General features: G+C 38.8%; 1 protein-coding gene across 1 annotated transcript; it reads right to left on the bottom strand.

The window, feature by feature from the left end:
- Positions 1-2,524: 2,524 nt before the first annotated feature.
- On the bottom strand, positions 2,525-23,369 carry LOC129692404 (selection and upkeep of intraepithelial T-cells protein 1-like). Its single transcript, XM_055628743.1, has 8 exons — positions 23,294-23,369; positions 18,529-18,876; positions 16,506-16,787; positions 10,363-10,473; positions 4,962-5,069; positions 4,203-4,325; positions 3,603-3,706; positions 2,525-2,713 (listed from the first exon to the last, which is right to left on the bottom strand). The coding sequence occupies exons 1-8, from the start codon at positions 23,367-23,369 to the stop codon at positions 2,525-2,527; spliced, it is 1,341 nt and encodes a 446-aa protein (XP_055484718.1).
- Between the last annotated feature and the right edge of the window lie 3,580 nt (positions 23,370-26,949).

The raw sequence follows: 26,949 nt of genomic DNA, 5'->3' as shown, positions 1-26,949 counted from the left end.
TGTTGTGGGCCCACAGTTCAGTCTGGGACCGTGACCAGATTGCGCTGGCGTGTAGCTCTGGGCTGACGACCAAGCGCCTGGCGGAACAGGGATCTCTTCCGCGGTTTAGCCGGGTGAGTTAAAGCTGATTGAATCCCCCACCGTGGGGTATCCTCTCACCTGAGAAACACAATCACTTGTGTTTTATGGCCACGAGTTCTGATTGCTGGTCACTTTGCCAATCCTGCTGTGCTGCTCCTCAGAATGAGAGTCCTCCCGGCGCTGCCATCTTGCCCTGCCCCTTATTTTCTTAATATTAGTTATCCTTTGTTAACTTTGTATCCCAGCTGTATCCCACTCTCTCTTTCCCTCCCAATCCCACCCTCCCTACCTCATCTCCTCCCTGCCCCTTTCCAAGTCCACTGATAAGGGAGAACCTCCTCCCCTTATATCTGATACTGGTTTATCAGGTGTCTTCAGGACTGGCTACAAAGTCCTCATCTGTGGCCTAGCAAGGCTGCTTCTCCCTGGGTGGGGGAGGTCAAAGAGGTCAAAGAACTGTTTCTGACATCGAGTTCATGTCAGAAACAGTCCCTGTTCCCCTTATTAGGGTACTCACTTGGATAATGAACTACCAAGGGCTACATCTGAGCAGGGGCTCTAGGTTGCATCCATACATGGTACTTGTTTGGACAAGAAAGAAGACCCAGGGTACGATGATCAATCCTCACTTAGAAAGACAAATGAGATGGACATTGGATGTAGGAGCAAACAAGTAACAGGACAGGAGCCTACAGCAGAGGGCCTCTGAAAGACTCTACCTAGCAGTGTATCAAAGCAGGTATTAAGAGTCAACCAAACCTCTGGCAGAATGCAGGGAAACAAACAAACAATCAAAAAGCAGGGGGGAGTTGATAGGACCTGGAGAGGGCAGGAGTTTCACAAGGACCAAATATATCTGGACACAGGGGCCTTTTATGAGGACTGCTAATTTTTATTGCAGCGTGTGTACTCATATCTCTTGCATTCGGAAATTCCCACCTGTTGAAATTTGATAATCAGTGCTGCGGTTTGTTGAATATTCTCGTTTTGGCCTCTCCAACTATATACTGGCAATGTTCACAAAAATCCTAAAGAAAACCAGGTCAGGGATGCAAAAACAAAAATGCTGTACATTATTCTTCTGAGTATTGTCTATGAGTCTATTTTGCTTAATAATTTGTCTGTATTGTTTGCAGGTATTCACTAGAGCTTTTTGTTGTAATTAGGGGAAAGTTTATTGGCAATAAAAATTACAATTTATTAACAATGTTGTTGGTATAATGTTCTTTTGAAATGTATACACCTTACCCTTGTTCATTCAAATGCTTATTTCTCTCCCCTACCCTCTGGTTTCAATCTGGATATTGCATTGTGATACTTATTCTAAGCATCCTGTCTCAACTTTGTATAAACAGGCCAAAATAAAGCAACTAGCCACAATGTTGAGCAAGGAGAGGGGAGGAGGCAGAGGACAGGAAATGAGTGGGAGGAAAAAAAGGCAAGGGCAGAGCTAGGAGAGCCAATCTGGAAGGGGATCTTGGAACTACGTGGAGAATGAACCAGTCCTAAGATTTGACAAAAAGCAAGTATAATGGGTAAAATCTAAACGCTAGGAAACTATGAGGGCTTGGAGGTTTAGGGGGAGTAACTATTGCCCAGCATTGTGTTCTAGGTTAACTAAATAAACCCAGTCTCTATGTGGTGATTTGGTTATACAGCTCTTTAGGATTAACAGCAGCTTTACCAGAAGATATATCAATAGTAAACATTAATCACCACATACAACACAATGTGCACATTTTTAATGTCATACTTTAGGACTGTAGGTTATTTGTGGGACACATGGACTGTGCCACCAGAGGAACTGGCATGGAACTGGTGAAGTGGAGTGTGTTCAAACCCCAGAAATCTCAAACTAGAGATTTAAAATCTCATCCTGAGAACAGCAGGAATGGGATGGCTCCCTTCCTGTTTCCATGTCTGCCATGGAGCAGAAGCATTTAATCTGGCAACCCCCAAACTGGTGGGTATAAGTAGTCAGTCATGCAGCCCAGCACCTGTAATTTCTCGCCATGCAAATAAAGCATCATCAGCATCTTAATCTCAGCAAATGGAACGCATTCAACCCTACATGCTCTTCCCACTGACCTAGGTTTACATAGTCCCTCTATTTCAACAAACTATTTCACCAAAGATCATATGAGAGTGGCTGTTTTCACTGAGCTGGAATGTTTTTGAGAGATATCTCTGTGTGTGTGTGTCTTTGTCTTTCTCTCTCTGTCTCTCTTCCAATATCCCTCCCTGTCTTCCCTTTCCTTCCCTCCCTGTCCCTCTCTCTCTGAAGCATTCATCATCCCTCTGTCTATCTCTCTCTCTCTCTCTTCCTCCCTCCCTCCCTTCCCCCATCCCTCTCCCTCTCCTTTTCCCTTACCCTCTTGCTTTTCCTCTACCTCTCCCTATCTCTCTGAAGCATTCATCATTGACCCTTGGACCCACCTGCGAGTTAGGCTCTCACAGCTGCTACCACTGTGGCCACAGCAACCTGGTCCAGCATCAGAGTCTGATCTCCTGCCCATCTTCTAGTTCTGGAACCTGAGGAGCCTGAGTTCCTGCTGTTGACTGCCAATGAGCAGCTCCTAGCCACATTGTCTGCTAGTGCCTGAACTGCTCCACTCCTTCTTTTTTCTTGTCCCTATTGGGGAAGAGCTAAAATCCTCAAAGAAACCCTTCTCCCCCAACCCAGTACCCCCAGCAGGACTGGAGTCCTGCAGGCCCCACCCATTCTGGACTCTTCTCCCTCCCTCCTACCTCTGTGTTCAACAGAGTCTGGAAAGCCTCTGAGAGACAAAGCAAAACATGGAATGACAGTTATTGGTAGATCAAATAAACAGGTGTTGAAAATTCCTGTCCTGGCTTACATTTTTCATATCTCCTTCTGTTTGCATACCTACAATATGTTGTGCAATAAAAGCAGGGCATTTAGTTTGGGACATAAGTTAGGAAATATTTCCAAGAAATGATGATAGGGTTGGGAATTTTCTTGGCCCACTCATTGTGAAAACTTGCATGTTTCTCATAGAAGAAATTATGGCATTTCATTGTCATCATTTTTATTACTTTATTAAGTTATATTTACAAATCCAGACCACATTTCCTACAGCCTCTTTTTCCCAATCCTTCCCCCACTATTGCACCCCCCCCCACATACACACATCCTCCAGTTGTCTTCAGAAAAGGGAAGGCCTCCCGTGGACATCAACCAGCCATGGCACATCAAATTGCAGTAAAACTGGGTACCTCTTTTTCTATTAAGGCTGGTTGAGGCAACCCAGTTGGAAAAAAGGTTCCCAAAAGCAAACAAAAGTTCAGAGGAAGCCCCTGCTCCCACTGTTAGGAGTCCCACCAGAAGACCAAACTACCCAACTGTAACATGTGTGGAGAGCCTAGGTCAGTCCCATGCAGGCTCCCTGGTTGGCAGCTCAGTCTCTGTGAGCACCTATGAGCCTAGGTTAGTTGATTCTGTAGGTTTTCTTGTGGTGTCCTTGACTTCTCTGGTTCCTATAATCTTTTCTCTCCCTTGCATGGGATTCTCTGAGTCTGCTTAATGTCTGATTGTGGGTCTCTGCATCTGTATCCATCAGTGTCTGGGTGAAGCCTTTCTCATGATGATTATGCTGAGACCAATCTATGATTATAGCAGAATATCATTAGGCATCATTTCATTAACATTTTGCCAGTCATGCTTGGTTCTATCCTAGGACTCTCAGCTATTCAGCCTATGGATCCTGGCCCTCCAGACAATGTCAGGGGTGGGCTCCCTCTCATGGCGCTGTTGTGAAGATGGACCAACATTATCATCTTAATATTTGAGCTGCAATGTTAAGAAACCTTCCAAGGTTTCAGAGAACGGATCAAACAAGCAGTCCTTCCACTTATCCCTGATACATTTGTCACAATCAGATCTGAGTATGCCATTAGCATTTGAGACACAAACATTTCTATAACTATATTCCCCAGAATCCTTGAGAAGACCATAACCTGAAAGCCTTATATAGACAACACATGTGTTGTGCTTTTCTTTTTTAAAAACTAAGATACAGTGATTCGGAATTTAAACTTTAAGACAGCTTGACATCACACATAAACACATTCTTTGAGCTGATATTCCTCATCCCATTTACCTCTCAGTCTGAAGTACATATAGGAAATGAGCATGGTGGCAGGAACCATCAGCGCACACAAGATTACACTTACGTCTTCCAACCACAAAGTATCCAATTCAAAATGTGTATCTGAAACAGGAACTGGGGAGAGTTCCAAACATTAGGAGGACTGCAGCAGAGTAGGCACAGCTGGATTACAGACCTATGATTCACTTCTCAGATTCTACTGCTCTGTACTTTCTGGATGTGTGAGTGTGGGACAGGACAGAAGGCTAAGATATCCCAATATCTTACAAAACAGACTTCAAACCCAATTAATGAAAAGAGATAAAAAGGTAATTTCATTCTCACCAAGGAAATTATCCATCCATTTTTTTACAACTTGTTCTTACACTGTCTACAACATTCTGAAGGACAACTCATATAACAAACACATTCATGAATTTGTATGTGGTATTAACTCTAGTTTGATTTTATTCTGTGTCCAAATCATCAATAGAGAAACATTAATGAAAAAAAATTACTGAAAATACAGCTCAAGTTTGTGACTTCTACACTGGGCTTTTGTTTGTTTGTTTGTTTGTTTGTTTATATAGCTTCCATTACAACTATAAAGTTGAATACCAAATTGTAGTTCAGGAGTAAAAAGTTGAGAGGCCAATTGATAATGCATTCTATCCAAGCATCCCTCTTCTTTAGCCAAATGTCTAAAGAGTGACTAAGCATTTGGGAAAAAGTATATTTACTAGAAGTTTTCATACACTTCATGGTACTCACCTCTTTGTTTCATATGTAAATACGCCATAATTGATATGACAATCACCACTGAAGATGTCATTATTAATATGCCTATCACCCAAGGAGCATCCCACTTCCAGAAATCATCTGAAGAAACAAAGTTATAATCACTCATTATGGTGTAAAGGTTTGGTTTGGAAAGTATATCCAGAAAGCAAGGCTGTCATCTGATTTCATCTCTTTGTATTCATCAGAACATAGCACAACTGAAGCTTGGAGAACTGATGGTGACCTGAGGGAGGGGCAAAACTGTTTACAGGATGGAAGGAGTTCTAGACCGAGACTGGCAAACCTCCAGAAAGAAGTTCATCTTTACTTTGCTCCCTCTTGTCAATCAGTCTGTGATATAAAAATTCTCATTACAAAATTAATACTGCCCCCTTGTAAATGATCCATTCAACATTTAACTAACATCCACCAAAGTTAGTTAAATGTTAGGGGTTTGAAGTGTGACAGTGAGAAACAGTTGGATAATGGGAAGAGAATTTTACAGTAAAACTCTATTTAGGAATAGTTTTCACTGTAAATCTCTCAGAGCTTCTGGAAAACCATGTTTAACCCTTGACAGCTGAATAAATGTGAAACACACACAGAAGCAGTTCTACATTTATAAAACGCTTTTAAAAAACATTTTACATAATATAATTTCACCGTTTCCCTCTTCCCTTTCTCCCTCTATGCATGTTCATGTTACCCAAACCCTTCTTATCTCTTTCATATTCATGAACTATTTTTAATTAATAGTTGTTTTACACAACACACAACACACATGTGTGTGTTTGTGCATATGGCATGAGAAGACCAGGGGTGAAAATTGGCATGCATGTTTCAGTGGTAACTAACATTATGGCCTACTTAACAAGAAGAAATCATGTCTTGTACTGGAATCTTAGATAATCAGACAGAGCTAGCCAAATCATGTGTATCGAAGAAGAACATACAAATGCCAATTAACTAACTGAGCCTTCAAACTTTCTAAGCACATCCTACACATTTGTCTTTAAACCGTTTTTAAAGAATGCAATAACAGGGATGGAGATACCTCCTGAAGATATCTATTGTAGAGGATTGTTTTAGCAATTCTTGGTTTCTTCTTATTCCATACAAAGTTGAGAATTTTTCTTTCCAGGTCTGTAAAGAATTGTGTTGGTAATTTGATGGGAATTGCATTAAATCTGTAGATTGCTTTTGGTAAGATTTTTACTATGTTAATCCTGCCAAGCCATGAGCATGGGAGATCTTTCCATCTTCTCATATCTTCTTTTAATTCTTTCTTCAGAGGCTTGAAATTTTTTCATACAAGTCTTTGACTTGCTTGGTTAGGGTTACACCAAGGTACTTTATGTCATTTGTGGCTATTGTGAAGAGTGTTGTTTCTCTAATTTCTTTCTCAGCCCTTTTGTCTTTTGTATACAGGAGTGCTACTGACTTTTTTTGAGTTAATTTTGTATCCAGCCACTTTGCTGAAGGTGTTTATCAGCTGGAGGAGTTCCCTGGTAGAGTTTTTGGGGTCACTCATGTATACTATCATATCATCTGCAAATAGTGATAATTTGACTTCTTCCTTTCCCATCTGTATCCCTTTGATCTCCTTCAACTGTCTTATTGCTCTAGCAAGGACTTCCAGCACTATGTTGAAGAGATATGGGGAGAGTGGGCAGCATTGCCTTGTCCCTGATTTTAGTGGGATTGCTTTAAGTTTCTCTCCGTTCAGTTTGAGGTTGGCTATAGGCTTGCTGTATATCGCCTTTACTATGTTTAGATATGTGCCTTGTATCCCTGATCTCTCCAGTACTTTAAACATGAATGGATGTTGGATTTTGTCAAATGCTTTTTCAGCATCTAGGGAGATTATCATGTGGTTTTTTTCTTTCAGTTTGTTAATATGGTGGATCACATTGATGGATTTCCGTATATTGAACCACCCCTGCATACCTGGGATGAAGCCTACTTGGTCATAGTGGATAATATCTTTGATGTGTTCTTGTATTCGGTTTGCGAGTATTTTGTTAAGTATTTTTGCATCAATGTTCATAAGGGAGATTGGCCTGAAATTCTCTTTCTTTGTTGAGTCTTTGTGAGGTTTAGGTACAAAGGTGACAGTGGCTTCATAGAATGAGTTTGGTAATGTTCCTTCTGTTTCTATTTTGTGGAATAGTTTGAAAAGAATTGGAGTTAACTCTTCTTTAAAGATCTGGTAGAATTCTGCGCTGAAGCCATCTGGTCCTGGGCTTTTTTTGGATGGGAGACTTTTGATGACCGCTTCTATAGTTATAAAAACTTCATGGTACTGGCATAGAAACAGAATGGTGGATCAATGGAACCGAACAGAAGACCCAGAAATAAACCCACACACTTATGGACACCTGATTTTAGACAAAGATGCCAAAAGCATACAATGGAAAAAAGATAGCATCTTCAACAAATGGTGCTGGTCCAACTGGATGTCTACATGTAGAAAAATGAAACTAGATCCATACTTATCACCCTGCACAAAACTGAAGTCCAAGTGGATCAAAGACCTCAACATAAAACCAGACACATTAAATCGGCTAGAAAAAAAAAGTGGGGAATATCCTAGAACTCATTGGTACAGGAGAAAACTTCCTGAACAGAACACCAACAGCACAGGCTCTAAGAGCAACAATCAATAAATGGGACCTCATGAAATTGAAAAGCTTCTGTAAAGCAAAGGACACCGTCATCAAAACAAAGCGACTGCCTACAGATTGGGAAAGAATCATCACCAACCCTTTATCTGACAGAGGACTCATATCCAGTTTATATAAAGAACTAAAGAAGCTGAAAAGCAGCAAACCAAGTAATCCACTTAAAAAATGGGGAACAGAGCTAAAGAGAGAATTCTCTGTAGAGGAATATCGAATGGCAGAGAAGCACTTAAAGAAATGCTCAACTTCATTAGCCATTAGGGAAATGCAAATCAAAACAACCCTGAGATTTCACCTTATACCCATCAGAATGGCCAAGATGAAAAACTCAAGTGACAACACATGCTGGAGAGGTTGTGGAGAAAGGAGAACCCTTCTCCACTGCTGGTGGGAGTGTAAACTTGTACAACCACTCTGGAAATCAATCTGGCGCTTTCTCAGACAACTAGGAATAGCACTTCCTCAATATCCAGCCATACCACTCCTAGGCATATACCCAAAAGAGGCTCAAGTACACAAAAAGGACATTTGCTCAACCATGTTTGTAGCAGCTTTATTTGTAATAGCCAGAAGCTGGAAACAGCCCAGATGCCCCTCAACTGAAGAATGGATGCAGAAACTGTGGTACATCTATACAATGGAGTATTACTCAGTAATGAAAAATAAAGAAATCATGAAATTTGCAGGTAAATGGTGGGACCTGGAAAGGATCATCCTGAGTGAGTTGTCCCAGAAGCAAAAAGACACACACGGTATATACTCACTCATATAAACATACAACATAGAATAAACCCACTAAAATCTGTACATCTAAACTTACTAAGCAAAAGAGAGGACCCTAACTAAAATGTTCAATCCCCATCCTGACAGGAAAAGAGGATGGACATCAGAAGAAAAAGAAAACAGGAAACAACCTAGGAACCTGCCACAGAGGCCTCAGAAAGCCTCTGCCATGCAGACTGTGAAAGCAGATGCTGAGCCTGATGGCCAACTGATGGGCAGAGTGAATGGAATTTTATGTAAGAAGTGGGAAATAGTAAGAGCTGGAGAGGACAGGAACTCCACAAGGAGAGCAACAGAACAAGATAATTTGAACACAGGGAACTTCCCAGAGACTCATACTCCAACCAAGGACTATCCATGAAGATAACCTAGAACCCTGACAATGCAGCCACTTCTGATGAGAACTGATAGACTAAGATCAGAAAGAAGGAGAGGAGGACCTCCCCAATCAGTGGACTTGGGGAGGAGCATGCATGCAGAAAGGAAGGGGGAGGGTGGGATCGGGAGGGGAGGAGAGAGGGGCTTATGGGGGGATACAAAAGGAATAAAGTGTAATTAATAAAAGTTAAATAAAAAAAGAATGTAATAACAGTATGCAGATGTAGTTGATAAAGTGTGTACTTCGTATGCACAAAGCCCTGGGATCCATCCCTAGCACTGTTTAAAATCATGTTTGCATCACACACTTATAATCTTAGTGTTGGGGGGTTGAGAAAAAAAAAAACAACCCAAGTTCAAGGCCATTCCCATGAATAGTAAAATTGGGACCTGTCTTGGCCACATGGCTTTCAGGCATTCCTTCAAATATTCTGTAAAGGCTGTGGTAGAAAACAGGGGTGCTTGAGTAGACTAGCAGGCTCAGACTAGAATAGAAGTTTTCAATGGCAAGAGGAAATACAGGAACTTGAGAAGTGTATAAAACCCACAAGACTGAATTCCGTGACTGATGGCTAAGCTACAACTGGAAGGAGGTCTAGATGCCTAATTGTGCTCTCCCAAAGTGGATCTACATTTAAGGCTTTTAAAGTAGAAAATACCCTCAAATTTGAGACAGCTGGGATTTTGTTTGTTTGTTTTGTTTTGCATTTTATATTTTTTGGGGAAATCCTTCTCCTGAATGCAGCACAGTAGAGAATGGATGCAAACGTTGTCTCCTATAATAAGTAAATAACGTGATGTCACAATTAGTGCCCCTCTGTGTAGTCACTTTATCATGGACAGTTGAGGACATTACCCCAGACAAGGCAACTGGATGCTTGGAGTGAAGTGACAAATCCATGAACATCACATTGATTTCTTTTTTTTTTTTAAATTTGAGCAGCTGATCCATATCGTTTTATTTTTTTTATTTTTTTTGAATTTTATTTTTTCTTATCAGTTACATTTTATTAACTCTGTATCCCAGCCGTGTCCCGATCCCTCATTCCCTCCCAGTCCCTCCCTCCCTCCCTCCCTCATCTCCACCTTGCCCCTTGCCAAGTCCACTGATAGGGGGGACCTCCTCCCCATTCATCTGATCTTGTTTTATCAGGTATCTTCAGGACTGGCTGCAAAGCTCTCCTCTGTGGCCTAACAGGACTGCTCCTCCCTTGGGGGGTGGGGAGGCCAAAGAGCCAGTCATTGAGTTCCTGTCACATTGATTTCTAAAACGTTTCCCAGGTTGGTTTGGTGTCTTTGTCACAACATGACAAAATAAAACTTCCAACATGATTGAGGTTCTAGAAACCCAAATTTCCCAAACATATTGTCAACAGCTCCATAAGAAAGACAAGGCACGTTAGGAACAAGAAATAGCTAGACACACAAGTAACTGATAACACAAAACATTAGAGCAATTTAAGCAGGGAGGTCTGCAAAGCAAGGTTTATAACAGCTTTAGCTCCTTCCCCTTCTCCAACTTGTGTCTCTCATCCTTCGACCCTACTTACAGTTATGTCTTTGATGTAGCAGACAACTGGAAACCAAAATGGACAACACCATCACAAGTAGTATTATGCCTAGAATCATTTTCCAAATCTTATTCCATGAAAAAAATTTATCTGAAATAGATGATCACACATATTAAAATGTAGAAAATATCAAATGTTCCACTCATTCAATTACAAATGATGAACTTGCAAGACAGGTTCCTATTCAAGATCTCAGATCTCTGGCACATTAGATGTAGTACACTTTGGAGAAAATTATCATGGCCCCCATGAAAAGCATGGCATGTCTAGAGTAAAGCTAAACCAGGCGTGAATTAGTTTGAGACTAGTGCAAAGTTAAATAAGGACAATTATCTTATTACTCCCTCCCATTGCCTCTCAAGAGTTTCTTTGGTGAAAAGGAAGAGGCAGAGCTAATTGTTCCTTTCCATTGCCTATGACCAAAGCACAGGTTTCCAGGAATGATGATAAGGTCATTTCTAATGCCATCTTCCATTCCTTTGTGTAAGTTTCCATACAGTGTGCAGTACTGAATTTGTATGTGGATGACTTTGTTCTCCTAATCCCCCTGCCTCTACCTCAATAGTAATGGGATTACTGGAGTACAATGGAAAGCCCAGTGTATGTGGCACTAGGAATTGAATCCGTGGCTTTGTGTATTCTAGGGAAATATTCTACCAACCGTGTTGTATCTGTACCCTCAAACATGCTTTAAAACAACACATCATCATTAAGGAAGTACTGACTCATAAAACATGCTTTGTAAATAAATAGTATCTCCTCTTTACCTGTTATTTTAAAATATGCATGTGTTATAGGTACATTAAACACGTGGGTTTCTATACGACACAGTATGTCATATATCCATATATATGTTTGTGAAAGTGTGTGTGCATATGTATACATATATATATATATATATATATATATACACATATTCTATGAACTCTGGAAGAATAAGAGATTATTGAAATGTTTCCATCTTGAAATTATTTATCTTCCTATTTCTGACACTTCTATAGTATAAAGATTTACTTTTCTATTAAAGATTTAATTGGATGAGAAAAAGAAGTTGAATGAAAAGTAAATGAAGATATATTTTTTAAGAAACTAAATTGTCTAAACTGGTTAGTGACTTATACATATGTAATTCTCTTGAGTTTTCAACATGCCTCCCTTCATCTCAATCTCTCATTGGCATTATGAACACATATAAACACTGACATGTACATGATTATTTGGCAATTTATAGCACACACTCTAAGTTTTATTTTAATTTACTTATATAAATATGATATGCAATATTTGAAAGTTTCCACACATCAGTATATACAACCAACAAAGAATAAAAGTTTATGGTTTTGAGACATAAGTAGGTAAGGGATAATAAATAGAATTAAGTTATACAGTACGTTAAAAGGAAATAATGCTAAATGAATAAAAAATCATAAAGTAACAAAATCCCAGGTATGGGGTGGGACAGATTGCATGATTTTAGGTTGTTTTGCATAAGTAGTCTTTAATAAGATGGTTAATAGTTGAGCAGAAAATGGTAAAAGAACCTTCAGCAAAGTGGCAGAATACAAAATCAACTCAAAAAAATCAGAAGCCCTCCTGTATACCAAAGACAAAAGGGCCAAGAAAGAAATTAGGGAAACAACACCCTTCACAATAGCCACTAATAACATAAAGTACCTTGGGGTGACACTAACCAAGCAAGTGAAAGACCTGTTTGAGAAAAACTTCAAGTCTCTGAAGAAAGAAATTGAAGAAGATCTCAGAAGATGGAAAGATCTCCCGTGCTCATGGATTGGTAGGATTAACATTGTGAAAATGGCTATTCTGCCAAAAGCAATCTACAGATTCAATGCATTTCCCATCAAAATACCAACTCAATTCTTTACAGACCTTGAAAAAAAGATTCTCAGCTTCATATGGAGAAACAAAAAAACCAGAATCTCCAAAACAATCCTGTACAACAACAGATCATCTGGAGGTATCTCTATCCCCGATCTCAAGTTGTACTACAGAGCAATAGTAATAAAAACTGCATGGTATTGGCATAGAAACAGAAAGGAGGATCAATGGAACCACATAGAAGACCCAGGAATAAACCCACACACCTATGAATACTCGATTTTTGACAAAGAAGCCAAAACCATTCAATGGAAAAAAGACAGCATCTTCAACAAATGGTGCTGGTCCAACTGGATGTCCACATGCAGAAAAATGAAAATAGATCTATATTTATCACCCTGCACAAAACTAAAGTCCAAGTGGATCAAAGACCTCAACATAAAACCAGATACTCTAAATCTGTTAGAAGAAAAAGTGGGGAACAGCCTAGAACTCATTGGCACAGGAGACAACTTCCTGAACAGAACACCAACAGCACAGGCTCTAAGAGCAACAATCAATAAATGGGACCTCATGAAACTGAAAAGCTTCTGTAAAGCAAAGGACACTGTCATCAAAACAAAACACATGCCTACAGATTGGGAAAGAATCTTCACTAACCCTTTATCTGACAGAGGACTAATATCGAATATATACAAAGAACTAAAGAAGCTGAAAAGCAGCAAACCAAGTAATCCAATTAAAAAATGGGGAACAGAGCTAAACAGAGAATTCTCGATAGAAGAATATCAAATGGCAGAGAAACACTTAAAGAAATGCTCAACCTCATTAGCCATCAGGGAAATGCAAATCAAAACGACCCTGAGATATCACCTTACACCCATCAGAATGGCCAAGATGAAAAACTCAAGGGACAACACATGCTGGAGAGGTTGTGGAGAAAGGGGAACCCTCCTCCACTGCTGGTGGGAATGTAAACTGATACAACCACTCTGGAAATCTATCTGGTGCTTTCTAAGACAATTAGGAAGAGTGCTTCCTCAAGACCCAGCTATACCACTGCTAGGTATATACCCAAAGTTTGCTCAAGTACACAAAAGGGATATTTGTAATAGCCAGAACCTGGAAACAACCCAGATGTCCATCAACGGAGAAATGGGAACAGAAATTGTGGTATTTTTACACAATGGAATACTACTCAGCAATCAAAAAGGAGGAAATCATGAAATTTGCAGGCAAATGGTGGAATCTAGAAAAGATCATCCTGAGTGAAATATCCCAGAAGGAGAAAGACAAACACGGTATATACTCACTTATATAGACCTATAAGATATGATAAACATAATGAAATCTATACACCTAAAAAAGATAATCAAGAGAGCGGACATGGGGTAAGATTATCAATCCTTGTTTAGAAAGACAGATGGGAGGCTCATTGAACATATGACAGGAGTCTACTGAGCGCATTTGAAAGTCTCTAACTAGCAGTGTTTTCAAAGCAAAGACTCATGACCAATCCTTTGGCAGAGTACAGGGAATCATAAGAAAGAAGGGGAGTTAGTCTGATGAGGAAAGGATAGGAGCTCCACAAGGACCAAATATATCTGGGCACAGGGTCTTTTCTGAGACTGACATGCAACCAAGGACCATGTATGAATATAACCTAGAACCTCTGCTCAGATGTAGCCTGTGGTAGCTCAGTAATCAATTGGTTTCCCATAGTGAGGGGAACAAGGACTATTTCTAACAGGAACTCAATGACTGGCCCTTTGACCTCCCCACCCCCCAAGGGAGGAGCAGTCCTGTTAGGCCACAGAGGAGAGCTTTGCAGCCAGTCCTGAAGATACCTGATAAAACAGAATCAGATGAATGGGGAGGAGGTCCCCCCTATCAGTGGACTTGGCAAGGGGCACGGTGGAGATGAGGGAGGGACTGGGAGGGAATGAGGGATCGGGACACGGCTGGGATACAGAGTTAATAAAATGTAACTGATAAGAAAAAAATAAAATTAAAAAAAATATGTCAAAAAAGAAAATGGTAAAAGAAACCAGGAAAGTAAGTAGAATTTACAGCATGCTAGGAGTGAAAGACATCCAGAGTGAAGATCTCTGAGCAGGAACTAGTCTCCATGAATGAGAAGCAGCAGAATCCATGTGAATATATTTGCGTGGACAATGGAGGTTCTTAGGAGATTTGATCAGATGATCAGATAAAGTAACAACACACAAAACTGTGAGGTATTTATTCTGAAAAAAAATTTCAGGGACTTGAACAGAGAGTGATATTTTATTGCTATTGTTTTAATAAGTCTGCCTTCATCAATTGATTATATCTAATCACAGGAACGAGTAGCAATGGGTAACTTTCAGACTCCTGTTGCTAAAAGCATAGGAGCATGTGTGATGGATAGCAGGGGTAATATGGCCCAAAGTGATGCTGAGGAATCCAGTCATCAACTTGACTCCATTTTTCTCTCTGGCTTGTTATTTTCTGAGTTTCTCTATATCTCAGTATATCTTAAATTCCGGGAGCATAGGTCATTCCTGTACCATGCGGAAACCCTTCTTAGTCCTTATAAAACAATAGCTTCCTTGCCACCATTCCCATGGTGTCGTCCTCAAAAACTCTCAACTCTTTCATTGGTTCACTCTCTTATATAATCTGACAACATCTGATGCTACTGGTAGGGCAGCCATCAGATTTGTCTTCAAACTTGGTTACACTAAAATTAAAGTTTCATGTCATGTATTAATATCAACATCTTTTTCTAAATTTTCTCAGCTTATAAATGTGTGTGTTGTGGTGTGATCATGCATGCACATTAAATGATCAGAATACTACTTGTGCTAGTAGTGCTACTTGTGGGTTCTTTTTTTTTTTTCCATGTGACTCCCTGAGATCAAACTCATCACACTCACCATCAAGTCCTTTATCTGTTTTTTATTTGAAATTCAGGATTGAACCTAGGTCATTGGATCCCAGAATCAAATTTCTGCTTTGGGATTACTCTCACTCTGGATAGATCTACCATTTTCCCATAAAGAGAGGAATCAAGAATTACTTCAAGATTATTTTTAGAGGAGCTGAATGTATGAAGTGTAATTTGGAAGGCAGTGAATCAATCAAGCTTCCTTCATGCTGGCTAGCTTGTGTAGAACTGGAAGTTATGAAGGAGGCGGGGAGAGAAAAGACACCAAAGGTTTTACCTAGTGCTGAATTCTGCGTAATTTAATACTGAGGTGTCAGGCAAGATATGACTGCTAAAGCAATATTGGCACAACTATAATAGGGTAACTGCTTTCTGATCTTGAGATCTGTTCCACAGGATGGAATTTCATGCCTGATATTGTATTCCTGCTCAAAAATCCAAGACATGGAAACTCATAAGCACCATTATCAGTAGAAACTTCCTACTGTTATTTTTCTCAGTGGTTGAGTAGTTATATTTACAACAATAGACTTAGACTCTTCTCGGCTGCAGTCAGAGAAGCTTCTTTTGCAATGAGAAGTAGTCAGTGATCACAATGCTGAAAACAAGATAATAGCTACACATCTTCTAAATATGATATCTATATTAGTCTCATCATCATTAAGGCTCAAGGAACACTTCAGAAGTGAGGGCAGAAAGAATGTATTAGCCAGAGGATAGGGAAGGGTTCTATAAAATGATGACTTCTGGAAATGGCATGGATTACACACTCATGAACACACAGCAGCTGTACAAGACCTTTAGAAGATCAAGCCCATCAAAATCCCAGCACAAATGGGGTTAAGTGATCTCTAGGTGTCATTCCAAACTGAGGAGCTATTTGCAGGCGGTAGTTGCTGAAAGAAGGTAATGTGTTCTCCGTTGAGGATGTGGCCACTCGGTGGTTTCCATCTGTCCAGTGAATGCCGCACAGCCATACCCATATGGAGAGCACTAACGAGGCATTGTAGGTTATTAGTAACAAACAGGACATAGAGTTGGGGTGTGTATATGTTGAGGAGGATATGTGGGGAGCTGAAAGTTGGAAAAAGGATAGGTATGATTATGTGTCACTATATACAAACCTAAAATTCCCCCAAATAAATTTCTGAAATTGCCATAGAATTCCAATATCAAAAAAGACAAAAGAATGAAACAAAAGCATGTGGAAAAGAGAATAGTCAATGTAAAACAATATGGTCAATAAAACCAAAATTAATTAGAGGTTGGGGAACCAAGTAATGAAAGAAAATGAATCTGTTTCACTTTAAATCATCCTTCAATGGCTGGTGTTGAGGAACAAATACACAGACTTTACCTGATAGGATAACACTTGTCCTTTCCTCTTGGCCTGTGAGAGGGTTCTGAAGGCAGCAAGTGACTTTCTGAAAGGAGCTGTCTCTAATGAGAAGGGATATCTTCGTGTTGAAGAGTCTGTCCCCATCCTGTGACTGGGATTTTGATGCAGCTGGAATGACGGCTCCTCTGCTGTCTCTCCACTCCACGAGAGGCCTTGGGAACCAACCTCCAGACTGACACTCCACTATCACACCTTTGGTAGTTGGAGGGTGAGCGTGAATCTGCACCTGTAAGTTTACGGCTGGTTGGGAACACAGGAATAAAAAAAAGTATTTAAAGTGGATGAAAGGGGAAATGGAGCAGAAAATTAGAGGTCTCTCCCCATATTATTTGATTACTAAAACTTAAAAGGTAAGGGCTCTGATTGCGTGGGTTTTCAGAATAGGAGAGAACCTGATAGAAAGTCACAGAACATCACTAGCAATAAGTTCTTTACTATCTATTTATCTATTGATTCATTCAAAATATTTACTTTTTACTAACTTGAGACTGGCCTAGATCCTTGAAATATAATAATAAACAAAAATCAATATTTATATCCTCATAGAATCTTTGGCTTAACATGTTTCTCCATAGTCAACACTTAATCACTGTTGAACCCTAATATTAAATAATGAAGTCAACAATATCATAATGCAATTCTGAGTCTTTAGTTGAAATTTCAATTCCATAGCCTGTGTATACAGTTTATATTTCATATGAAATGACTAATATATTGATATCTTCAACATACATTACATACTAATTTGGATCAAGTTATTGTCTTTGAAAATGTTAGGACATTATCTGGGATATAAGACTTGCCTAAAATGTGGAAAGAATTATGATTTAACCTAATCCCAAAAGAACTCTAACAAAACTTTCTGATATAAAAGAACTATTTAATATATTTTCTCTCTGATAGTCCCACTTTATACATGAGATGGGGGCAAATGATATTTAAGAAGAAAATGACTAATTTTAGGTACTTGATTTAAATATATATGCATATATTTTTTATATATTTATGAATATATATACATATAATATATTGCTTTGCTGTGGTAATCTTCATTCCTTCTCCCTATTTCTTTTTCTTTCTTTTTTCTTTCTTTTCTTTCTTTCTTTCTTTCTTTTTTCTTTCTTTTCTTTCTTTCTTTCTTTCTTTCTTTCTTTTTTTCTATTACAGTGTCTCACTATGCAATCTTTACTGCCATGGAATTCTCTACATAGGCATAACAAAACTAGAGCACTGCATAGACCAAGCTGGCCTTGAACTCATGGAGATGCCTACTTCTGTCTCCTGTGTACAGGAACCAGAGACCCATGCTAACACATCGTGCGTTAAAATATAAAATTAATTAGTCACATCACATTCTTTAGGTCAGCTCTTAATTATTGGGTTGGAAAAAATACATGAGGTTCACAAATATTAACTACCTATGAGCTTAGAGTCCAAAACACACATTTCCAGTGTACAGAGTACTTCATTTTTTGCCTTAATTCCCCACTTTCCTGCCATTATTTTGTCATTCATACAATTTACAGGGTGAGAAGACAAATTTAAATGTTATATAATTGTGGAACCAATGATTCAGGAAAATTATTCTCACACTAAGTATTTAGTGAATTGATTTAAGGAGAATCATGAATAAAAATTAGTACAAAGAAAATTATTTTAAAGTTTAAGTCACTAGTAAATAACACATTTTATTAACATGTTATTTGAAATCACTAAAGGGATAAAACAAACCTAAAAAGGTTTGGTTGATAAGTTAGAAATCTGGCACTCTGTAAACCTAAAACAGAATTTATTAATAGACGTGATGTGTACAAAGGCATAATTTTATTTTTGATCTAGATAAAAATCAAAATTCATGATCCTGATCTTGATAATCAAGAATGTATTATAGACACTGAAACACTGAAAATTTCTCTAAGCTTCAGACCCCCATGGATTTAGAATGTGGATTTATAGAACCCTCAGAAAGATCCTTGCCTACCTGTGACCTTGACCTCTGTGATGTGCTCCTCATAGAAATCACCAGCTTTGAAGACGCAGTGGTAAGATCCGTCATCATCAATAGTCACATTAAAGATCCTGAGGGTCACTTTGCCTTCACCAATCAGATCTTTCAGGAGTTCTGTCCGCTCCACGTACTTGGAGATAATTTTTCCAAACATGTCTTTACCATCTCTGTACAGGTGCACAGGCTCTGTATACAGGTTCCGGAACCAGCGAATCTCCATGTGCTGTGCTTGTTGTGGTGGGGACAACTGACAACTGAGTTCAAGGTTTCCACCCAGTGGAGCCAAGACTGGCCCCTCTAGGCCAGTCACTGTGAATCGTTCTGGGAAGGAAAGCAAGAACCTAAAGTAGTAGTGACAGGATATATCTTATCACTCTCTTGCTCTGCTCCCCCTCTGCCCCTCTCCTCTTTCCTCTCTGCCTCTTTCTCCTCAATACAGTACAGAAAAAATCACCCTGTATTTATAATTGGTTACTTCATCCCAAATATATCATAATTTATTCATTTAACTGATTTTAATAGTTGATGCGCTCTATAATAAACTGCTGTATAAATTTATGCTTTCTCCTTTGGTAAAGTTACACTGAGCTTCTTGTACTGTGTAATTCTTTGTTCGTTTCTGCTTAATTCTTACTCATTGAATATTTATCTCCCTCTTTCATTCACTATAATTTCTTACCATAGAATTCTTTCATCTGTCTTCAGGATTTTCAACAAGATATACTAAACTATCACAGTCTACCCCATTAAGCATCCCCTTGACAAAACATATTTTTGTTTTTGCTTTTCCTTTTGATACTACATGGCTGTAGCATATTTTATTTGGTTAAAGATTCAGAAATTCTCAACTTTGACATCAAGTCCCTGAGTGAAATTAAGTCTGGGAATAGAAGACATTTTTATAATTTCTCATTTTTGTCCTGTCATATTTACTGAATGGGAAAAATAGTTGATACCCTTAGTATTCTGATTTTCCAACAGAAAACTTTCTTAAATATCAATCACTTCTTTTATTTTTCTGAGTTGATAAAAATTATTGCATCAATTTGTTATTGTCTTCTTTGAAGCTAAACAGTTCCAAGTGCCAATGTATAATAGACAAGCTGATCTTTAGAATAACAGATTATTTTGCATAAAATTGGGACTTAGATGTATATTTATTGGACATAGGATAATGTAACATTCTGATTACATAATTAAAATTTAAAAACAATTATAATGTCTGAGCATTGCTAAAAAATATTTTAACTCCTTGGGGAATTGAATTCTATCTGAAGATTTGAGCTTGGGAACCTCAGATGAAGAGAACATATGACTTTTTTTTTCTGTGTCAGGCTTACCTCACTCAATATAATTTTTCCAGTTCCATTCATTATTCTGAAAAGTTAATGATTTCATCTTTTACAACTGAGTAAACAGTATTCTGTAGTATATATGTGCCACATTTTCACTATCCACTCAATACTTGAGGATTACTCAAGCTGTTTCCACTTTCTAGGTATTGTAAATAGAGTGGTAATGAAAACAAATGAGCAAGTATCTGTGGAGCAGGGTATCAAGTTCTTTGGGCATATGCCAAGGAATGATAGAACTGGGATGTATAGTAGTTTTGGGTTCTTTTTTTTTTTTTTTGAGAATTCTCCACCCTGATTTCCAAAGTGACTGTACTAATTTGCAACCCCAGCAACAATGAAGAAAGATTCCCTTTTCCACATACTCCCACCAGCATTTGCTGTTAGTTGTTTTCTTGCTCTTCGTCATTCTAAGAGGGGGAAAATGAAATCTCATAGTTGTTCTGATTTGCACTGCTCTAATCCCTAAGGATGATGAACACTGTTGAGATACGCCTTGGCCTTTTTGATTTCTTCATGTGAGAACTCTCTGTCCAGATCCATTTCCAATGTGGCTATTTTCCTTGACCCTGTTCTCTGAGTAGCTAGTACCTTGCATGATAATCCTCTGGGAGATGAACAGCTGGTCAAGATTCTCTGCTACTTCCTGGATCCCTTTCTATACTGTTGATGATGTCCGTGGCTACACAGAAGCTTTAACTACCGCCATTTTTCTAATTCATTGTAACTCCTAACTGAACGCTAACTGTTTATGCTTAAACACAGAAATAAATACATCCCTCAGCCTTCATCAATGAAGCTTCTTTTTGCAGACTAAAAAGCCCATGTCATAAAGCCACGACTGGTCAAAATGCTGAGAACAACTGACCTTGGGGTGCTCAGCCACATATACAACACAACTCATACAAATAAAACTCAGAGAACATCTGGTTAAAGAGGTCAGAAAGTTGGTAAGAGCCAGAGGAACAGGACATCTGCTGTGAGGCTGTGTCTACTTGATGTGACAAGAAAGCTACATCCATGAAATATTAACAATGTAACTACCTAGATAAGACAGAAACAATGAGTGTACCAGGTGACGTGGCAATGTGGATGTGGAAAATCTCCTGGAGTTCCACCTTTAGATGAACAACCATAAACAATTAATGACTGCTGAGAGGAACGGTCTAGCCCAGAGAGGAATCCCCTTTTTGGTAATCCAATACCAAGTAGTCAGCTCTAAAAGCGTTTATGTATCATCAACACAAAATGGACTAAATAGTTTTATTTATATATGCATTCCTACGTGAGTGAGTGTGTGTGAGTGTGTGTGTGTGTGTGTGTGTTTATGACAATTTTTTTTAAAAAAGAGGCCAAGAATTTGAGAGGGAATGAGGGAGACAGATACAAGGGAGGGTTGGAGAGAGAAGTGAGGTAAATAATATAATTGTATTTTACTTAAAAAAAAAATCTGCTTTCATGGGTTTCCCTTTAAATAATTAGATATTTATGACTTTAGTTTGTTGTTAGGCAGCTTCAGAATTTGGAGGTATTAGTTTTAAAGTAAACAAAGTAGGATCAATATACAATTCATCAGGGCCTAGGAACCAAAGAATATTATTCCATTATTAACTCTAATTTAAACATAAAATTTTGTTAGTAATAACCTATGTATAATTACTTAACTGTAATAAATGTATCACACTAACCAGAGATGTTAATAATTAAGGAAAATCTACACATGCGAAGTAGACATACTATTTTGAATCTGTGTGCATTTGATACAAAATTATCCTATAAACCCAAAGATCTTCTGAAAATGAAGTTCATAAAACTATTCTGATGGTAGAGGCCATAAAGAGGATGAGAAATAGAGAGAGAACATAAAGTTTGTTGGGAATAGAGGTGGGGAGGAATTAAGAGGAATTGGGAAGAGAAAGGAATATGACCAAAACCTATTGTAGGAAATATTTTAATAAAAATTTAAAGATTAAATGTTAAAAGTAGAAAATGATACACATTTGAGAGCTAGGGAAACTTTGTCTTCAACAAAATAATAAAAAGTGAAAAAAAAAAGACTTTACACATGTCAAATTTATTTAGAAATTCTTTTGAATTTTATTAAGACAGAATACTTGGATAAGACAGAAAAGAGAAAATAATATTTAATATTAATAAATTAATTCTTAATATTAGGAGTTGTTAGAAAGCAAAGAAGGGAAAATCAGAAATGCAAAGGAAATAGGACATAAATGCACTTCAGAAAAAAATGGCAGGTTTTGAAATAGAAATGCATTATTGATTAATTCAAGAGGAAAGTCTAATAACAGAGACTATAATTTTTCATCAGTAGATTCAAAAACAATTTTGACACTTATGATACCTACCTGACAAGCTCATATACGGCAACAGTGCAGAATGACATTTTCAATACCTTAGTAAAACAGCAAAATATAAACATGGGCCAGCAGCTCTACTCATAGAGATATATTTACAGCTATATTCAGTTATGCTCAAGATTATGTGAAAACACATTTGTAGTGAAGTGACCGAGCCAAATATGAGACCCAACTAAATACGATCCAATAAGAATTTTATCGCTTAACATGCAGCTCTTACTAGAATTTTCTATGTTTCTGTGCCACTTATTGTCTCACGCTTTTCTTTTATGTGCTTCCAAAGAGTCCATGGATCAACTGCACAAATTCCTTTGCAAACTCAAAGTGTACCACTGACAAAGGCTTCAACTTTCCTCCTCTTATTGTAGTGATAACTTCCTTTGATCCCCATATGAATCCACATCCTGAACCATTTTCTCAGTGTAAAGGTAGTATGTACGTCATGTTTGCTCAATATGAATACTGGGTTCTGAGAAGCAAGTATCTGATGTTCTTCACTTGTGTTTTCCCCCAAGAACGGGACACAAATCTAAGAACAGAAGGTCTGCTGGTAGAGACTGATGCACTATTCCTAACCGTGTGGCTACTGTATCTGACTGAAAATGGCCCCACGGTCTCATATGTTTGAATACTTGGTCTCCAGTTGGTGGAACTGTGTGGGAAGAATTAGGAGCTTTGGTCCTATTGAAAGCTGCATGTGACTGGAGGTTGGTTTAAGTCCCAGTGTGAACTCTGCTGGTCAAGATGTGAGCTCTCAGTTGTTCTGGCCACAAGGCCTTTGTTCCACCATCATGGGATCTAATCCTCTGAAACCATCAGCCCAATTAAGTGTTTTCTTTTTAGGTTGCCTTGGTTGTGGTATTTAATCACCGGGTAGAAAAGTAACTAATACGGTTACCTAGGACCTTAGGGATAATAGTCTTAAAATCCTGTCAGTGTTATTGCTCATCACTATTCCTGGCACAGTTGATATTGCTAAACCTATAACAGTGAATGACAGATTTATACCTGAGCTTGATGGAATCATCTGAAAAAGGAACATTACAATACAGTGTCCATAAAAACATAGTCCTGTAGATCCCATTGCACCTGTTAAAAACAAGGAGTCAAGTTAAAACGAATGAAAACTTTAATAAATGTGCAGAAGTGAAAGACAGACACAGGGGAAAAGAGTAAATAGGTCGCTATAGGGGAAGATTTTTGTATAATTGTGTCATTCTTTACCATTTCTGACAGTTCTAGAAAATTATAAGTATAATAGAGGCTTTTCAAATGTTGAAATAAGAATTTGAGATGACTTTTAAAGAAGTAGGCAGTCTCTATCTTTTTTTTATTAATTACAATTTATTCATTTTGTATCCCAGGTGTAGCCTCCTCCCTCATCCCCTCCCATCTCACCCTTTCTTCCTCTTCTCCTCCCATGTCCCTGATGGGGAAGGTCCTCCCCTTCCATCTGACCCTAGTGTATCAGGACTCATCAGGGCTGGCTGCATTGTCTTCCTCTGTGGCCTAGTGATGCTGCTCCCCCCATCAGGGAGAGGTGATCAAAGAGCCAGCCACTGAGTTCATGTCAGAGACAGCCCCTGTTCCCCTTACTCAGGAACCCACTTGAAGACTGAACTGCCATGGGTTTTATCTGTGCAGGGGTTCTAGGTTATGTCCATGCATGGTCCTTGGTTGGAGTATCAGTCTGTTCCCTGTGCCCAATTTTTTGGTTCTGTTACTTTTCTTGTGGAGCTCCTGTCCCCTCCAGGTCTTTCTATTTTCCCCTTCTTTCATAAAATTCCCTGCATTCTGCCCAGAGTTTGGCTATGAATCTCAGCATTTGCTTCAATACCCTGTTGGGTAGAGTCTTTCAGAGCTCCTCTGTGGTAGGCTCCTGTCCTGTTTCCTGTTTTCTCCCTCTTCCTATGTCCATCCCATTTCCATTTCTGAATGAGGATTGATCATCTTACCCAGGGTCCTCCTTTTTGCTTAGCTTCTTTAGGTGTACAGATTCTAGTATGTTTATCCTATGTTATGTTTCCAACACATACTCAAATGGCTCAGAGGTTAAGAGCATTGGCAGCCTCTATCTTAGCTCTGGAGAAATTCCCAAACTTCTTCATTATTATGGGAGCTATTAGTAAAGCCTTTTTGCAGGGCCCAGCTCTGTGCCTACAGCTTTCCTCAGCCGATATCTCCTGTCCCTGGCCTCCCCAACTTCCTGAAGTTTCCATTGAAACTTAAACTTTTCTTCCTTGTTTAGTTCAATATTTCCTCGGAGCTTCCTACCAGCACTTCCAACTCTGCCACATAGGGTCTCAGAGGGTTTCAGAAATGTTCGTACAAGCTTCCATGACCCCACACTGTTGCATGTTACATGCATTCAAAGCTGGTACCAACTAGATGATGTTGTTAAGTTCTGCTGCCACATTAAAACCTCAGTAGAGGAAATATTAACTTATCCTCAACAGGTAGATACTCTCTCATTAAATCTGTATTCCCAGATTATGCCATGTCGCAAGCTTGATACATATATTGTCCTTTCATCCTCATACTATTTCATGCATACTTATTTCTGAGCAAGTGATTCATTTTACAACAAAGTAAATAGCAAAGATACTCAAGAACAGTATATTCTGTTGTCCTACGATGCACAGCCGACTTATGACAATAACTCTATGACATATGATATATGCTTTAAACTTGGGCTTACTGTGCCCTCCTCTAGGGGTAGAATGCACAGGACTGTAAACCCAAAAAGTGGGCATTTAAGAGTCTGATCTCACTTAGTGAGTTTTGGACCTACGTTATCAATTATTCTTTGTCTTTGATGTTAAGTGTTTGAGGATCTCACCAGAAAAATCCAATTGTGAATGTGATTTATTGGAAGCTGAGACTTCCTCCTAGACATTGGAGAATCTCACATTTGTGTACATTTGTCAGAATGGTGGGTGACTGTACCTTGTAGAAAATGGTTGAAGGCCAAAATAGTACTTTGACTAATAGTCAGAGTCCATAGAAAACTAAAGTGGCTCACAGCTGCCTGTAACTCCAAGGATCTTATACTCCAAGGATTTTCTGACCTCTGTAAACATCTGCATTTATGAGCCATACAAATAAGAACATACACATAGTAAAGATGAAATAAATATTTAAAAAAGAATCCTCATGTCAACAGTAAATGTACAAGCACCATTAATACACTAGAGTTCAGTAACTAGGCTACTGTTTTGAAATAATATTTTTCACATTTTGTCACAGATATTTTAGGTATTACTAATGGTAGCAGCCTAAATTTCAGGACAGAAATGTGGTTAAATTATTGTTTATCAGGTTACTACATCTTAAAAGATTGGAGATCTTCCATGGTGTGATATAAACTTTCATTCACCTTGTGAACAGATCTGAGCTATGGATTAGACCAAAGCCAAAGGTGGGCTCTGACAAATAACATCTCTTGTCATCCATAGTCGCTTCTCCAAGCCATTTTGTAAAGACATCTGAGTGAAAGCCAAATATCAAAATATTTGCACAGTTGAAATGAAAGTGACTTTCCTATAGAAAAAATGTATTTTAGAACATTGCTAAAGAGAACTACAAATTTCATTCTCACTTAGATGAACATCTTGACCATTCATATTTCTCACTATGCTGATTTGTAAAAGCTACTTGAACAATAACGAGTCTCAGCTAAACGTTGGTCAATGCTCAGGAAGTCTTGAGAATAGTGGGAGGAAAGAAAAAAGCATCTGGAAGTGACAGGAGCTCCACAAGAAGACGAACAAAGGCAACTAACCAGGGCCCAGAGGGGCTTGCTGAGACTGAAGCATCAACCAAGGACCATGCATGAACTGGACCTAAGCCCCCCCCCCCCCACAAAGATGTAACAGATGGGCAGGTTAGGCTTCATGTGGGAGGTGTGGACTGCAGCAGACAGAGACTCACTTGTTAGCTTTTAGATCACTTTCTCCTGGCAAGACTGCCTTGACAGGCCATAGAGGAAGAGGACACATTCAGTCTTGATGCAACTTGATGAGCTGGGGTGGATGGGAAAGGGATCTACACTTTTATGAGGAAAAGAGGAGCGGGGAGGGAGAGAGGGTAGTACTGGGAGTTGGGGAGGGACTACAAGGATGTAAAGTGAATAAAATGAATAAATAAATAAAATGATGGCTTTCCTAGTCCTCTCAATTCAAAACATTTTACCCAATTCAACTATAAATGTAAACTATATAGCATTTTTGTTATATGATTTCATACACAGCAGTCTTCATGTTCCCAGAACTAGTGACTATGCATTTATCATCTATAAAGATGTACCAAACACTGAAGACAGGTTTTTAGACTTGAATACACTGTCTCAGCAGCATATCCACCCTGGGGAGGTGAGATTGTCCAGTACCCATAAAGGGCTTGCCACAGTAAGCCGATTTTAGGGACTGCACACAGCTATCTAGGGGACACAGCTTGCACTTCTTGGCTTTGCTCATGTACAGCACTTCCATGTTGCTGCTCCCCTGGTCTACAGCAAGTCACTCTCCTGTGGGACAGCATCCCAGATATAGTATCTGTGAGGCAACTTTGTGAGGCTGATCCCCCTAGTGCATATTCTAGGACCTAAACATGTTGCTCAAAATGTCAGTTCAGAGCCTGACACATCATGAGCAATAATCTGGTTC

This window comes from Psammomys obesus, unplaced genomic scaffold, assembly GCF_907164565.1.
Source record: "Psammomys obesus unplaced genomic scaffold, mPsaObe1.curated_primary_1811, whole genome shotgun sequence".
NCBI classification, from domain to species: domain Eukaryota; kingdom Metazoa; phylum Chordata; class Mammalia; order Rodentia; family Muridae; genus Psammomys; species Psammomys obesus.
This window is presented reverse-complemented; position numbering and strand designations above follow the sequence as displayed.

Excerpts from the sequence above, each read along its gene's own strand:
- LOC129692404 (XM_055628743.1), bottom strand. The coding sequence starts at position 23,369 with ATGGGATCTACAGGACTATGTTTTTATGGACACTGTATTGTAATGTTC. Across the intron at positions 18,877-23,293 it reads GATGATTCCATCAAGCTCAG|AACGATTCACAGTGACTGGC; the intron begins GTATAAATCTGT and ends TTTCCTTCCCAG. Across the intron at positions 16,788-18,528 it reads CACAGAGGTCAAGGTCACAG|CCGTAAACTTACAGGTGCAG; the intron begins GTAGGCAAGGAT and ends GTTCCCAACCAG.